General features: G+C 35.4%; 1 protein-coding gene across 9 annotated transcripts in view; it reads left to right on the forward strand.

Annotated features, from left to right (window-relative positions):
• Nucleotides 1-14,148, forward strand: part of LOC106787959 (unconventional myosin-XVIIIa) — a 39,150-nt gene extending 25,002 nt beyond the window's left edge. For 8 of the 9 annotated variants that reach the window (XM_014750752.1, XM_014750753.1, XM_014750755.1 and 5 more), the window contains 11 exons: nucleotides 5,948-6,076; nucleotides 6,331-6,474; nucleotides 6,681-6,770; nucleotides 9,404-9,763; nucleotides 9,830-9,984; nucleotides 10,906-11,029; nucleotides 11,119-11,573; nucleotides 11,672-11,984; nucleotides 12,084-12,347; nucleotides 12,417-12,754; nucleotides 13,074-14,148. In XM_014750752.1, coding sequence (XP_014606238.1) covers nucleotides 5,948-6,076; nucleotides 6,331-6,474; nucleotides 6,681-6,770; nucleotides 9,404-9,763; nucleotides 9,830-9,984; nucleotides 10,906-11,029; nucleotides 11,119-11,573; nucleotides 11,672-11,984; nucleotides 12,084-12,347; nucleotides 12,417-12,754; nucleotides 13,074-13,080 — 2,379 coding nt within the window. In that variant the 3' untranslated portion in view covers nucleotides 13,081-14,148. Of the gene's footprint in view, nucleotides 1-5,947; nucleotides 6,077-6,330; nucleotides 6,475-6,680; nucleotides 6,771-8,112; nucleotides 9,211-9,403; nucleotides 9,764-9,829; nucleotides 9,985-10,905; nucleotides 11,030-11,118; nucleotides 11,574-11,671; nucleotides 11,985-12,083; nucleotides 12,348-12,416; nucleotides 12,755-13,073 lie in introns of those variants that run through there. The other variant, XM_014750761.1, reaches the window with a different exon arrangement.
• The last annotated feature ends 3,323 nt before the right edge of the window (nucleotides 14,149-17,471 follow it).

Genomic DNA, 17,471 nt, shown 5'->3' on the forward strand with positions numbered 1-17,471 from the left:
GGGGGGAGGGAGGTTTCTATATAATATATTAAGACTGGAGGTACGTGCTACTCATTACTATGAGGAGGGCACCTATGATGGCCGAGAGAGACGAGTTTCTCACACGTACTGTTTTTCTTTGCCACTTTGAAAAAGAGGGGAAGCGGAAACGTCTCTGAGCAAACCAGCTAGCGAGTACCGACTTTCGAGCTGGTTGTTGTTACCTTACCGAGTAATCGGCTTAGGGCTCGGATTCCTTCTCTCCACCTTGCCTCCGGTTCATTGCCGTAAGCTAGACGTTGTTACGGCTACCTTTCTCCTTCTTCTATTTCTTTTTACATTTTCTTACTCGGTGCTTTTTTTTCTTTCTTTTTTGTAATCTTACGAAGAAACAGAGATCCTCCATCTTGAGACGTTTTCAACGAAAAATTTCAACCTCATCATAGTTTTGTATTTTTCTTTTATTACGTTTCGTATAAATGATATCTTGGTATAATGCCTAATAGAAATGAATTCATTTGAATCCTCGTGGAAAATCGAAAGTTCTTGAGAATAAAATTCACGATTCAATAAGATATTGGTAGGAATCGTATTTATAGTAAGGTAAGGGAGTCTCTTTCCTCTCCATCTCCTTTCTCCGTTCCGTCGGAGTAGGCCAGCCGACGCATACTCGACGGGACGATGTTGACGGTGGACAAGGAGAAGACAAGAGGAATAAGCAGGGCAGGAGAGGGCAGGGCAGAAACGGAGCGATGCCACGATTTTTCCTCTCTATTATATCCTCCTCGTAACCAGCTAGCATCGTCGACTTCCTACTTTCTTCTTCTCGAAATTTGACCAATTCAAGAAAAATCCTCGAGTTTTTGCGTATTCCTTTGACATTCGATCGATTACTGTGTGTAAGTGATTTTACTTTTTAATCTTATTTATGTTTAAAGAAAAATCACATCTACGATAGTAAGTGTCTCGATGCATTTCCGAAAAGGGAAAATTTAACGTTTATCCACGATTGGTTTTCACAAAACAGTCTTATAGTTTTTCGTTGTCTCCATGTCGTCTATCTTTGTAATCGTAGATCTCTGTAAATGAGAAAATACACTGATATGCAATATGTTAAAAATAAAGAAAAAAGATAGTCCTCTCTCTCTTTCAATCTACACCAGACACTCACCCAATGTACACTTGGACTTCCTACAAGAAGAGTCATAACAATGAAGAAGAAGAGTAGAAAGAGGAGGAGAAAGAGGAGGAGAAAGAGGAGATAAAAGAGGAGGTACAGGAAAAGTAGGAATAGGAGGAGAAAGAGAAGATGAGGCCCCACTATTCGAGTCAGTCAGTCCTCTGTTGGTCATGCTCGCGATCGTTTTGCTCGCGATCGTTTTGCTCGCGATCGTTTTGCTCGCGATCGTTTTGCTCGCGATTCTGCTTATTTTGTGCTGTTCTTCTTCGATTTGAAACAAGTATTTCTGGTACTACGAGTGCTCTATCCTATTTTGTTTCATTATTTTTTTTACTAGAACAAATGCTAAAAAGGTCCTTTTATATATTTATTTATTTTTTTATTTGTTTTATTCGTGACTTGTAAAATTCCATTTCACAAGAGCTTCGATATATCATCGACCTATCATTCTAATATATTTGTTAATATTAACAGTAATTTTAATTAATGTACCTGAAAAGTATATATAAGAATGGAATTGAAACATTATAAAATAACTTGGAGTATTGTACCAACTATATGACACCGAATATTATAGTTTCGAATTTAAATCTTGGCACGATAGTGTGAGTTGGTATGCGCTTAAACACCAACCGGTACTTTCGACTAATTTACTGTATGAATAAATTGTAATTCTAACTCGTTCAATTCACTCCGAAGGTGAAGTTCGAAGAGACAAATCGTTAATTATGTATCGTGTGTCCTACGTGAGCATGCTATTTGAATAAGAATCGAAGAGAGAAAGAAAGAGAGAGAGAGAGAGATGGAGATGGAGATGGAGATGGAGAATCGTCGATTTCTTAATTAACCTACAAGAGAAAGGGAAGAGAAAGAGAGAGAGAGAAAGAAAGAAAGTCTGTGACCACCGGTACCTGTTTGCTTCGATAACGGTAAACATCATCGAGCTCTGCGTAAAGTACCTGCCGGACCATTAGTACCGTCTCTGTAGTAGTATTTGTAAGTGCAAATACGACGAGATTAAATATCCATATTCATATCTTATAAAATCAATGTTTCGTAAAATCGATGAAAAAACTAATCATTGAAATATAAGTTGTTTAGGATGAATATTCGGGATCACTAAAAATCAAGATTTTGTAGAATAAAATGAAAAAATATCAATTATCGAAGAGAAAATACAATAATGATTGGTGTATTTATACGGGCATTTATTTCATTGATATTCTATAAAAATAAAATATTGACAGAAATGACAAATTTGTTTGAATATGTTTTTTTAATGTCAGTAACGTCAATCTAATTCATTAGACTAAGAAAGGTAAGGCGTTATCGCGAAAAGGCTCGTTAATGAAGATTATAGTGCACTGATGTAGCTCTGCTGAATGCAATTCGAAGAATAACGATGGCCCTTTCAAGTACCTCTTTGATAGCTTAGCTTCTCCGTAGCCTAATTGTAAGAGTTTATTAGTGTCTGATAATTAACGTAAATACGAAACTTTCCGAAACCATAGTTCTAGTGGTTTAGATAAATCGATACTTTGTTCAACATGTTTACGTGATAAGATTCTTGAAAAATACGATCGACCCATACGATCAGCACTATAATAATCATAAACAATTGTGATTAATATAGTATCACGAGACGAATGTCTTAAACAGTACGAACGCGTTCAATTTTAGATACGTCCAAATTCATATTTTTTGAATAAATATAGAAATTCACATTATAAAGAAGTAGCTGTTTTATTCACATGTAAAGAAATACAAACTGTTATTTGAATGAAAATGATAAGCGTGTATTGAAACGATGTCTGACTGCATCTTGCCGAGCGCAAAGATCCTTGCAACCGGCTTGAAGATAATCGCTCTCTCCCTCTCTCTCTCTCTCTCTCTCTCTCTCTCTCTCTCTCTCTCTCTCTTTCGTTCTCTCTCTCTCTCTCTCGTTTACTCCCTCCCTTCTTATTTCCCTTTCTCTCTATATCACGTATCTCCTTCCGTTATAGTCTCCGTTTCTCATCGAACTCACCTTTATGCAGCTTTTATGGCACTTAAGTTAGTTTCGGCTTGTTCGTGGAAGAATCTTTCCTTCGCTCGATCAATTTTCCAAAATATACGAACATTTAAGAAATTGATATAGTATAAATAAAAGAAAAGAGATAAGGAATAACCCGATATGATAACCGCGTTGGAGAAGATTAATTCAAAGGAAGAAAGTAAGCAATGGAATTCAATGGACCAAGAGTAAGACCGGTTTATCAGTGATAAGAAAAAAACACATTCGAAATAAAAGTGAATTCTTTTTATTTATAAGTTTTTTTATATCTCGAACATCGCATTGTTCAAAATGTTAGACAACGCTACAAAGTGGATGAGTAGTGGGAGCTCGCGATTGCTCAAGGCCAAGAGTAGTCCAAATATTTCTAAGATGTCACCGTGTAACAATAGAGAAGCAAATTTACGATCAAAAAATCCATCTCGGTCGAACGACTCGACTTCGATGAATAGTAATAATAAGATAACATCTCGAATTAATCGTTTAACTTCGAGGACACCTGGCAAAGGTGAGCAGACAACCTCACACCGGGTTGCTTCATCAATGAGTTGTGATCCATTGAAAACTAGAGAACCGATCTTGAATAAGAATCATCGAGGAATTTCAGAAAGTCAGAAAAATGAGAAAAAAAAGGTATTAGTCAAAACAACTTTGTCATCATCCTCTTCCTGTACCATATTGGAAGACAGGAGTCTCTTGAAGAAGGGACTCATTTATGCACCTGCTAAATTACCGAAGAAACCGGAAGTTTTGAGGAAGAATCTAGATCGTTCGATCAGTTTGCTAAACGTCCCGAAAGAGATAAGTTCCTTGATTCTTCGGGAGCCTAGTGAGAAGAATATGAAAGATGAAGGAACAAAAAAGAGACAAAGTATGAATAGATCGATCAGCATGTGGAACGTCCGGTCGAGCTCGAAGATGGAAGCTTGTAGTAATCAATCCAGGAAAAGTATACCATCGAGTACGACGTTGTGCTCAAAACCAAGCAAAATACCACTTTTAGCTGGTAGAATATCCAGCTTGGGTCGATCTCTCGCCGATCTATCGCAGGTGGATCGCAGCGGAGAGTCGACGCTTTTTCGGTTAACGAAAACGAACGTTGTTGACGTTGAGCAGGATCTCGATCGTTCCATCGACGAACGTATTTACGAGAATTGTCGCGAGACGATCGGTGACAAAGTTTTACCCAACGAACAGTCTTCTTTTTTTCGCATCGGGAGAAATCTTGAGGAGCGGGCGGCTCGTTTGATGGCTCAACTGGACGATGACGAAAATGCCGACCAAAATGGCGAACCGAGTGGCAAACCAAATGGTGAACCAAATGGTGACCAACATGGTGACGAGCCAACGAACAGAGAAGAGCAAATAAAAAAAACAGTCGATTCTGTCGATCGAGTCGATGGTATCGATGGTGTCGATGATATGAAAAACAACAACGAAAAGTACAATTCAAAAAATAACGATACGAAGTTATCCGATAATAATGAGAAGAAAATGGAAGAAACAAGGATCGAGAAAGAAAACTTGGGAAATATACAAGAACTCAGATGTAACTGGGAACGACAGGCAAGAGAAGATATTCATGTAGAAAAAGAAGAAACGAAAAAGATCCAAGTATCGAATGGTACCCCGGATAGTAAAAGAAAGCTTTTGAGCAAAAGAACGAAAGAGATTGAGCAATTGGTTAATTTCTTTAACTGTAAAAACGCTCAATCTATTACGCCAAGAAGCGAAAACTTGCGAGATTCATGGATCAAGTCGAAAAATAATGTCGTGCCGCCGGGTTATTCCTCGATAGAGTCAAGCCTGAAAAAAACAACGAAAGAATCAAAGAATGCTAATGAATACAATGGTTACGTGTCGGATGGTAATTGTTCGGAAGACAGTGGACATATAAGCAACGAGAATGACGTTGAGTGGAAAGATGGTGGTCGGAGTGAACAAATCCAGAATAGCTTCGAGATCACTCCTAACGAAGAAGATCGCACTATAGAAGTATTTGATTCTTCTGCGGATAATGTACGTAGATTCGTTCGTTCGGGAAAAAAGGAAGTAGTTATGGTTAGCAGAAATAGTCCTTTGGCATCCAGCATCGAAGCTAGTAGGATTGATAGTTGCAGAGAACATATGCCCAAAGCCATTAGTGGATACGAAATATCCAGAGATTCTTGGAAAACTCCCAGATCTACATATTCGATTGGGTCCATCGTTGCGAGACAGGTCTGTCAGCTTACTATCTCATCGTGTACTCGGTAACGCTCGCTAATTACCTTGAACAATTCGAATTAGATCAATTTAAAACGTATAAACTCGATTAGATCGCCTAGAGGATGATCATAACAGCGCGAACCTAAGCATATTTTGTTCTTTCTTATTGAAGTTATTTTATGAGTAAATCATTTTACGAGTCACATCAATTCTTGCCTTGGCAAATTCCCTCTATCTACGAATAACTTATTTTATATTACGAAATATCTTTTTTTGACAAAATGTTAGCTATATCACTTGCATTTGTTGTTAACATACATAGATTAATATATATTAGGCGTTTATTTGATGCTGATACTTTGCGGCCAATAAAATTAGATATATAGAATTTCTTATAATTTAATCTCATTTTTTTTATTTACTACCGATATTTAGCAAATTTTCGTTAAAGCAAGTCTCCTTGATTACTTATTATCCAACACAGTCAAATGAAAAGGTCTCACTCTTGTTTTATACTTTTCATACAGATATTCTTCAGATCTGGGACTTTAGAAAGATTAGAAGCTCAAAGAGACGAGAAGCTCACGGGACATATAATTCTCCTTCAAGCTCGATGCAGAGGCTACCTTGCTCGTCGAAAACTTAATACATTGAAGGTAATAAGCGATTTCTAACCTTCGTATTAATATATTACACCGGTAGATATATAACACTGGTGTGTTAGTGTAATACTCTTTAAAGGATAATAATTAAACAAAATAACTTGAGAAACTAATTTCTTTTTGAAGTAGAAGAGACAGGACGACGTTGTTGATCTTGGCTTATAATTGATTGAGAAATATATACGTTTTTAACGTTCAGTGATTTCTCATTTACATAATAGGATAAAATGTTGCTTATCTTTCAACAGCTGCAAGACCTCGCAGTGAGATGTATTCAAAGGAATGTAAGGAAGCTGATGTCGGTGAGAGAATGGCCATGGTGGAGATTATACGTGAAAGTCGCGCCTCTCTTAAATGTTCATCGGACCGAGGATCAGCTAAAGGCGAGAACAGTAAGAAAAAATGCTAATCATGTTGTATGTTAGTAGGCTCATTCTTCAAACATCTGACTTAAGTAATGTCTCATTGGCAAATATATGCATGTGTATATTGGCATATACATTCGTATTATCTTTTTTCGATGATTTTAATAATAATATAATTATATGAATATTAATCTAATCGATTTAATATATTTTTCGTTTTATTTCATCAACAGGAAGAACTGGAGGTTCTTCGGGCGAAAGTCGAAAGACTGGAACAGGAACGGAATCATTTAAAACACGATAACGATAAACTCGAGGCAAAGGTGAGTAACAGATTTTCCCAAGTTTTACCTAGATAAATTATTCATCATACTATTGTCAGAAGCATATTCGAAAATTCCATGATTGTTACTATAGTTATAGATGAAGATATTTTCACTTTCACCACTCCTTGACTAATCTCAAAGCGTTTGTTAATGAAGATGTTAGCGGTTTCGAAGTAATAATCTTTCTTTCATACTGCAGGTTTAGTTTAGTGAAAACTGTCTGCGAATCGTATAATTAGGTTAATTGTACGCTCCGATGCGTGCTACTATAATATATACCAGTCTCGCGGATTGGATTAAAAGTCCAAGTAAACGAGGTTTACGAATGAACGGATCGACTCTCGGTACGACTCTCGGTACGACTCTCGGCACGACTCTTGGTACGACGACTCGGTTATGACCCAAATAAATCTAAGCGTCGATACTATAATATTGTTCTAATGAGTCGTTTAACGCACAATATTTCAAACTGACATGAGTTTCACTTTATAATCTAAACTTCAAGTTTAAAAATATCTAATAGTAAAATAGGTACACTGTGGTAATATAAGAAAATGATGGGGATAATATAAGATGACGATTGTTAGCACATCTAATTCAAAGTTTATTCGTTCTTCAATTATAAAGAACGCACAAAATTTGAACACAGAATGTTTGTGTTGGAATCAGAACCGGAGCAAATACAAAAGTTAAATACAAATTACAAAGGTTTGCTACATTTTCATAAACGGAAGCACGTGTTTCGTGTACCGTCAAACGCCCACCATCGAAGATACTAACAAAGGTTCGTATAATGTTGCCAGAATTCGTTTATTTGAGAAATCTAGGAGAAGACGAAACGATCTGTAAAAAATCGTATTGTTAGGTCTATCTCCTAAGGTTGCTGGTAATGTGGTCAGTTAAATTTTCCATGCTTTTATTTGATCAATGAATTTTAATAAATAAACTTAATAAGTTTCTCTCTTTCCAGAGAACTACTTTTCCAAGTAAACCTGTCTGTACATAATGGAGAGAAAGGGGTATATTTAGCAGTTGTTCAAATCAACTTATTTGTCTATTATAGGAGTATTTTTGTAAGACTTATTGTTAACGTGAAACGCGAATCGGCTTGAACATGATCGACTTTCAGATTCTTTTCTCACGAATCCCCGAAGAGAAGTTGGCGAATTGCCAGAAATTCGGCTCGCTCACGTTTTCATCTTCTTCTTCCTTGCTCGTTCATTTGCTCTTTCACTTAGAATAACTCGGAGGTGACCGCCGCCACCCCGGACGCCGCCGCGTATTTTCTCTCTCTCTCTCTCTCTCTCTCTCTCTCTCTCTTTCTCTGCGAATCGGCTGACCCAGGAAGAGGCCAGTCGCACCGTGACGCTTTCTCGATACGGGCGTTGTAGTGTCGTTGGACGTTACGCAATTTGCTGAACGAGATGCGACTCTTCGACACGTAATCGAACGATCAAGCAACATTTTTCTAGCTAAAACAATATGCAAAGACGGAAACGGCAAGCTTCATTCTAATCCCTTGTCAACGGTTAGCCAGTTTGGAGAAAAAAGAGGGTGTCATAATACCACCGTCATGCTGTCGGTACCATCGTCAGCATTTTCAGGAAGCATGACACCAAAGAGTAACAATTTGCTCGAATCTAATATTGATGGGTTATCGGAGGATAAGAAAGATGACTCGATTGGAAGACATATGGTAAATTATCCGAGTTCCAGTAAGAGTCTTGAAAATTTAACAAGGAGGCCTCCATTACCACCAATCGTCAATTATATGAAACGACCAAATAGTAGATTACAACAAGGTGGTACTTTAAACACGAGCACGAGAAGTCCGTCACCATCTAGTAGCCTTTCATCTAGTTTATCCTATCGCGCTAGATCAACCACCAGGTCGCTTTCGTTAGCTTCCTCCAGAGCTTACTCCCGCTTAGACTCATCAAAGTCACTTTCTCTAGCACCCCGTCGAACGTTTCCACGTGAAAGTAGTGTGGTTTCTTTGGTCAACGAGGATGTTGCCTTGAAAGAACAAGCACCTGTCGTCTTTGATGCTAGCCTTAACTTTGTTCTGAGTTGTGATAAGCAACGAGTCAGACAATCATTTAGACCTATGGCTTCTCACCTCGAACCTGCTACAGCTTCTTCCTATCTTTCTAACAGAATATCACAATTTCTTAAAAGAACTGATCATATCATGGATGAGTGGCGAAGTCTTGGTCATAAGGAGGATTTGGATGAAAATTATGCCTCTGTCTCGAATAATTTACGAGACACTTCGAGACCGTTCATGGGAAGAAGTCAGAGCGCTACGAATATTATGATCAAAGGGTATCAATACTTTAGTAGATCTACTAGCAGGACTAAGAATCTCTCCTCGAGACAAAGTATTTCTAGGGCTTCTGAGGAAGATAGGACACTGTCAGATGGTCCTGGGAATGAGGTATTTTAGAATAGTCCAATTTCATTGTTACAAACGAAAGCCTCTTGAATTTCATTTAATTAGGAATTGCGATCATTTAGAAGTCATTCTTTGCGATTATATGATCAGATCTCTGTTTATTTATTTTAAACGAATGCATATTTTGTGTATAATACCATTACAAATATAATACTATTATTTCTTTTGATTGCAGCTGAGTGAAATGACAGCTGATTTTGCGGAAGAACATTCGACATCCACGTTGGCAGCCGAAAGAATCGACGCCGAAACATCGGAACGTTTGAGATTGGAACGAGAACTTCAGGATGTTACTGAAGCCAATAAGAATCTTCAGCAGACTACCGAAAGACTTGAAATGGAATTATTGTACGCAAGAGCAGCTGATTTAAACGGCGTTGCGTCGGATGGGGAAGATGGCGAAGATGGTGGTGTCTATAAACAACGCTACGAACATGCTGTCCGTGAACTCGAATTTACTAAGAGAAAGATGGCTCAACAGCACGAGGACGACCTCGAACAATTAGTTGGTTTGAAGAAGCAACTGGAGAAGAAGGTACGTTTCCGCATCTTTTTCGCATCTTTTTCACTCTAACTAATGACAATTTATATCTATTTTCAGCTGGCCGATGCCTATGAAGAAGTCGAAGAACAACGTCAGGTCGTAGGTCAATGGAAACGCCGAGTTCAAAAGTTAAACGGCGAAATGCATGATCTAAGATTGCTCTTGGAGGAGCAAACTGCTAGAAACAACCTTTTGGAGAAGAAACAACGCAAGTGAGTTATAGCCTGGCTTATTCGCGTGTGTTTTTGATCAATTTGAAAACGATCCTACTACCGAATTAGTTATGTTTCATTTCTCATAAATGATTCTAATAGTTTGGCAATAGCAATGAATATGTGTTATATATTATGACGATTATAATTAGTAACAGCAACCTGATGCCAGTTACAAGATCGGAATTGAAATGTTATTGTAAATTGTCCCGAATCTATTTTGTAGAATTTTCTCGAACTCGGAAAGCTGAGAAAAAGTTTGAGAACTTGCTTATCTGGGTTTCCCGCTGGATACGCTTCGTTCTCGGTCTCGCTTTCGGTTTCGTTTTCAGTTTCGTTCTCTGTCTGACGAAAAACGACGACGACGACGACGACGGCGACTACTATTGGGAGGTGGCTCGCTCTATTCTCATTTCTTCCGTAGCAACAAGTGTTTCTGGCTTGACGCCAGGCCACCAGTAGCGCCTTTAGACCAGACATCCTTGCCAAACTTTTACATCCTATGGCTATACGTGTGGCTACACGTGTGGCTATACGTCTGGCTATAAATCGCAAAGGGTTTATCGTCAAAATAGTCAGATACATTGATTACCCTAAATTCAAAAACATATTCTCCAAACACTTTCTCGTTGTCTTTCACTATTTTAATCCTTTTATCGATTTTCCTCTATTTCCTCCAGTCACCTAATAATAATGTCAATTTGATACGTGATACTACTTTGATGATACTTTGAAGAAACTATATATATAGACATAGCCAAATATTTATCAATAAGAAAAATAAGTTGATATGCAAGGTTGATATGCTAGGAAAAAGAAAAACCTTTTCATCGACCACCAGTTTGTGTTTCTTTAAATGAGATTTATATGATTAACATGCTTTAATCCAAGATTCGATGAATTTATTTTCTTATCTTTTAGATTTGATTCGGAAACGCAAAATTTGATGAACGATCTTAGACAAGAAAAGGCTCAACGAGAGAGATTGGCGAGAGAAAAAGAAATCGCAATTGCTGAGAAGTTTACAATAGAGCAAAACTTGAGTGTGAGTATCGTAACAACTAACTACGTACTGATGATGTACACACGTACGTAAATAAAAATGAATTTATTTGATTTTGATCATTTTTGAAGGACGCAAAATTAGAAATCGAATTGAAAGAAGAACGACTTCGTACGTTAAGTCAGGAATTGGAAGAATTAACGTTTGGTGGTAAAACAGAAGAAGAGGTTGCTCAATTAAAAAAAGCAAAGCACGAGTTAGAAAAACGGTCAAAGGATCAAGAGGAAGAATTAGACGATTTGGCTGGACAAGTACAACTGCTTGAACAGGCAAAATTGAGACTCGAGATGAGTATAGAACAGCAACGTAAAGAGATGCGGAAGGAGATGCAGCAACGTGACGAAGAGTTGGAAGATGTACGCGGGAACGCGCTCAAAAAGGTAAAAGCCTTGGAATCTCAATTGGAGAACGAGCACGAGGAACGAACGATACTTCTTCGTGAGAAACACGAATTGGAACGACGATTAGTAGCCATAGAAGAGCAGGATAGGGCCGATCGTGCCGCGGATGCCGAAACGACGCAAAGGTGATTAATCTTACAATTAGTTTACCTTATCGTTTCAGTTAAACCGTTTATTTTAATACAGTACACACAATTACATTCGTTCTTTCTTATTTGTAAAGATTAAAAAGAGACTTAAAGAGAACACGAGCATTGCTAAGAGATGCCCAAACAATGCTGGAAAGATCGAAAGGAGATTCGACTGGTAAGGCAGCTTTAAGACAATTAAAGAACCAATTGGAAGACGCCGAATGTGCCAGAGCAGCGGCTACCAAAGCTAAACAAGCTTTAGAACAGGAGTTGAACGAAACGCAAGCTACTTTGGAGGAAGCTACTAGACAACGTTCCGAAGCCGAGGATCGTGCTAATGCTGCTAATCGCGAACGATCGGAGCTTCTCTCTCAACTCGAGGAAAATGAGGAAGAACTCGCTGAAGTAAGTATATGCTCTTCTTAATAGAAAATTCTTCAAATATTCATATCTTATTAGATATTATTATATCTATATATATATTATTTCTTTTTTTTTTTCAAGGTATTAAAAAAGTATCGAGCTGCTGTTCAACAAGTTTCCCTAGAGCAGACACAATTGCAAGAGGCTCAGGTGCAGATAGCAACTCTAGAAGCAGAAAAGTCATCGTTAAAAGATCAGTTATCAGAATTGAGTCAACGATTGGAATCCGTAGAACAACTCGGTGATCCAACTGCAAATAGTCTTGCTACGAGACGATTAGAGTTTCGTAATAAGGAGCTGGAAAGTAAATTAGAACTTGAACAAACAACGAGAGCTCGTTTAGAGGTTATTATTTGGAATCATCTAAATAATATTTCATTGAATTATAAATTAAATCCCGTTATTTTCTCCTAGACTCAAATAGCACGACTTAAGGAGAGCGTTGAGAAGCTTCAAACTGAAACGGCTTTGCTGAGAACAAAAGAACAAACGGCACAAGACACAACAAGAAGATTGCAAAGATCGTTGCGAGACGCTCGTGAAGAAGCGAACTCCGCTTTAGCTCGCGAGCAAGAAGCGACGCGTGCTAGACGCGAGCTAGAAAAATCTCTAGAGGCTGCTGAAGCTGAAACTAAGCTCGCTCGGGATGATCTGAGATTAGCGCTTCAAAGAATAGACGATTTGCAAAGTGCTATACAGGGTGAACTCGACTTAGATTGTAGCGAAGAAGCGACCAGTGAAAACAGCGACAGGTTGGATTTAATCGACAAAAATACGACCCTCTTCATTTTAATATACCTATACATATTTTATTCAGAGGAGTCATTTTTCGATGTTCAAAATGTTCAAAATTATGTGGAATACGCGTAAACTGAACTATCTTTTCCATTACTTATCTCCAATAATAAACATTTTCTTTTGTTTTTTTTTTTCATGATTTTATACAAGTAATTGAATACAAGTAATTCGTTAACTTACGAATTTTTAAACATGAATAACTTGTCAGAGTGATACATCTTATATAGAAAAGCGTTCCTTGCATTTTTTTTCTTATATCAATTTTTTTTCCAGCGATTGATCCAGAGCAACATCGGACCTAGAGTCTGAAAAAGATGAAGAAGAACCCGTCGAACCAAAAGGAGCATCATCATCTAATGAGACAGCGATCGAAGAAAATTGTCCTAACAAGTATTTAGATACACGAACGAAGACTAATTGTGAATAAAATGAATTCAAACACCGTCGTAGATGGAAAAATAAAATATCAAAGAAAGGAAACTTTAATCTATCGTACACACGTATATATATATATGTGTTTTCTATGCTGACATATGACTAAAGAAAAAAAAGTCGATTGCCGCATTAAAGTGTCTAAAGTATTATTTTCGTCGTAGTAGCAAATAAAATGATTGAAAGGAAATCAAAAATAGGCGAAACACTCGAAACGGTGATTCGCCTTATGTAATAAAATTAAGATACAAAAAGAGAACAAAAAATCCGTATCGTTATAATTAAGATGCGAAAAAAGTTTTAAACGAACAAGAATCAATAATTTTTACGAATTCTCTCGCAGCTTATCCAACAACGATAGCAGCGAATAGGTGCTAAACTATTAAAAATGTATGATACCTATAATGCTTTTACGTCGTGGTTAAACGTATCTTTTTCTTCTTTTCATTCTACTCGTCTCTTAATTTTCTTTTTTTCTTCTTGTTCGCGCATAATTGGTGCTACTTTGCCCGACTATAATCTTCTATACGAACGAATGGTATCGTTCTTTCAGTCTTCCAAGCAAAATCTAATAACTTTTTATTTCTGAGACTTTCAATACTATTGTCAGATGGCAAAGTGCATGGAATTTTGAAGAATATACCTCAGAGCATCTTTTTAATTAGAGAATTATTGTCACACGAAATAACACACACACACACACACTCTCTTAAATACACATACATATTATATATCTTACACATGCTTTCCGCACGAACGCGAGTTTGCAAATCTGGATCACGTTTTTACCGTGTTTTGTTTGTATAGAAAGATAAAAAGAACAAACAGCCACGACTCCAGTTGGTTCTTTGATTTCATGTAAGAACTCTCGTGTAACTTATTGCTTTGTAAAATGCAAATCTCTTATTTAATTATATCGATGTCTATCATTCATTTCACTTGTCAACCTATTTGCCAAATTTTTACGAAAAAAGCTTAAAAAATCTTAAAAATGTATTTTTAAAATATTTTAAATATATTTACATTATACAAGATTATTATATATGGAGAATATTTATATTCTGCATAGATATATAGGTATATTTTATATTATAATTATATATTCTATTTACAATATTGCGTTCTTTTTTTCTTTTTTTTTTCTTTTTTACGGGCCAATATTGGAATATGTTTCAATGAACCTCTAAAATGGCGCTCCAATTACACGAATCGGAAACGTTCCTATAGCGTGTTAATGGCAGTTCGATAGCGTATCAATGGCGGTCCGAAACCATATCAAGATGGCGTTGCAATGACGCAAGAATCAACAGAAAGCACTGGCGCAATAATTGCCTTTTACACACACAAGATATAATATTAATATATAATAATTACTTTTGTTGTGTAAATATACATACACAGTGAGTATCTCTCAAAATCATACACCGTTACGCTTACTAAATTTTTACATGGAAACTATTGTTATAATGTGTTTAGGATAAAGAAAAATTGAAAGCTATATTAAAGAAAGGTGAATCAAACAAATATGAAAATAATGTACTGAAAACGTCGATAATAAAAATTGTACACGCTGGTATAATTGTAAAAAAAAAAATGGAGGAAACTCGGTTTCTTTATATCAATGCTGAAAAGTTCTGAGTCTTACATGTGGCTACATTTTTGAGATAAAAATTGTTGTCATGATTTTTTCAACGTTCCGTCAGGATTGTTTCTTACTTACAATTAGAGACGAAATAAATAAAAGTATTACTTATTTATTAAAAGAATTGAATTGCGTCTACTACGTATAGGAGGGCTGAAAAGTGCAGAGCCTATCATGCAGAGGGGTGCAAATTTTTGTCGTGATTTTTGAAAGATAGCATCAAGATTTTTTCGTATTCACACGGAACAAATGGAAATAATATTTATATACAATCGAAAAGTACTGTGTCTACTACGTGTAAAAAGGCAGAAAAAAGGCTGTAGATAATCTATTTATAAGTATATTTATGATTTTATTTTTCAATTATTTCTTATTAAAACTTTTATGGTCTTATATTATTATATTAAACACTTCTGCTAAAACAATTAGTTTATTATTGCTATGAATAAATATCTCTTAAGAGTATTATCATATTTCTTTTCTACTTATGCAAGCTTATTGAAATTATCTTCTAATAGGTTCCATCTCAAATTATATCTTGTCATTAAAGCTGCATTCGATTCAATTAATATTTCACAATAAATCTCTGTGAAAGAGGAAATTATTGAAATAAGTCTTCACATATCGCTAAACCCAGGAAAATGACATTTCAATTGCTTCAACCCGTGTTCTAACAGAGTTTTCTTCTGTGCTGAGTAATGGTGTTCGATTGGAATTGAGATTATAGAGCGGAGTACTTAAATAAATGATGTATAATAAACAAAAAATTTATATATGAAACGTAAAAAATTTCAAAAGAGAAGAGGAGGATAATGATTTAAATTAAAAAACAAATAATCCAATAAATATATGTATATATATATATTTCACTAGTTAAATGAATTTAAAGAAACAGAATTTAAATATTTACCTCATAATTTTATTATTTTTTATTATTTTTTATTATTATTTATTATTACCGTACTCTTTCTGGTATAATAACTAGGTTAAGAGAATGATTGAAATTCATCGGTATTGGCAGATACAAATCAAAAAATTATCATCGTGGAGTAAAAATGTAAAAGAGTCGTATAGCAAACAAACTAATTTTATTATTTTTATCCTGAATTGCGGATAACTATAATTAGAAAAAAAAACGAATTAACATTAATAAAGAATCCTAGGCACTTGTCTACTGCACAACTTAAGATATATATATTAGATAAAATAAACTGTATATAAGCTATAAAATTGTTTTAATTTGCATACCGGTAATATTCAAAAGTAATATTTAAAAAATTATAATTGTACCTATTTTATTTCTAAAGTCTGTATAATATGTAAAGTAATATAATATTTATTTCTTACTTATACAAGATTATTGTTTTTTCCTTCTAAAAGAGAGAGGTTTTCATTTTGATCATTTACTTTCAATTTCATTACTTTCTATATTTTCTTATGGACTATAAGAAAATGTTTAGTAAAGTCCAACAATGGTGCACCAATAGCGTTTCAATTGCACTCCACTGGCGTACCATTAGCGCTCCATTAGCGTATAAATGGCGTTCCGACACCATATCAATGGTGTTCTAAAATAGCGTCGCAATGACGCAGAAATCGACTAGCAATTATGCAGTAATTACTAGAAAAGTAATTCTAGAAAAGGACTACTTGTTAATACATAACAGTTAATAAATGCGCTGATATGCACTGACATGTGCATCGAGTATTATTTTAATAATAATAAGAATTCGCAATCTTATAAAAAAATACCTCTCTCATATTATTTCAAAACCTGATAAAAATATTTTAATTTCTCGTAGAATTATGTTATTATTATTATTATTAAATCTGTATTTTAATCTTTTTTGTAAGATTAAAATAATTTAAAAAATTCTTGTTGCATTACTCATCTTATTATCTTATCATCTATTATATTATTCTAATTACGACTAATCCTCTTCAGATGCTATTACAATATTGCTACCTGTGAACAGAAACGATTTGAAAAGATTTATAATTAAACAAAAAACAGTGAAAAAATCAGCAGCCACCGGTGAAAGCCAAATAAAAATGTCTTGAAAATAAATGAATAATTGATATATTAAACAAATACTACTAACTTGCGCACACACACAAGTACATTTAGATACCAAAAACTAACACCACAACTACTACGAGAACACAGACACTGGAAACGGTCGAATCAAATCTTGCCAACATATCGATGACCCTGAGACAAAAATTAATTTTTTAAATTAATCGGAAAAATATTTGTAACGAATAAAAAAATACGGAAACTTCGGTTTCTTATTTTTTTTATACCAATTCTTCGTTCCAGTTCTTAATAAAAAAAATATATTCTTACCTATTCCCATCATTCTTTTACCTCCATTTTTGTTGACTGACATTGTTGTAAATATCCATTGATAAATTGGTATTTTACAATATTAAATCTTAGAGCTTGAAAGGACAGTATCTTCTGAAACAAAAAACTAGATGAAAAGGGCATGTGTGGAAAAATGAAATTCAATATACAATCTGCGACGAAAACTTTTCAATTGAAATTATTTAATGAATAATCCAATTTAAAAAAAAAAAAGAATTTAAATGACCAA

Source organism: Polistes canadensis, unplaced genomic scaffold (assembly GCF_001313835.1).
Source record: "Polistes canadensis isolate GaletaPanama2010 unplaced genomic scaffold, ASM131383v1 scaffold_121, whole genome shotgun sequence".
In the NCBI taxonomy this organism is placed as follows: domain Eukaryota; kingdom Metazoa; phylum Arthropoda; class Insecta; order Hymenoptera; family Vespidae; genus Polistes; species Polistes canadensis.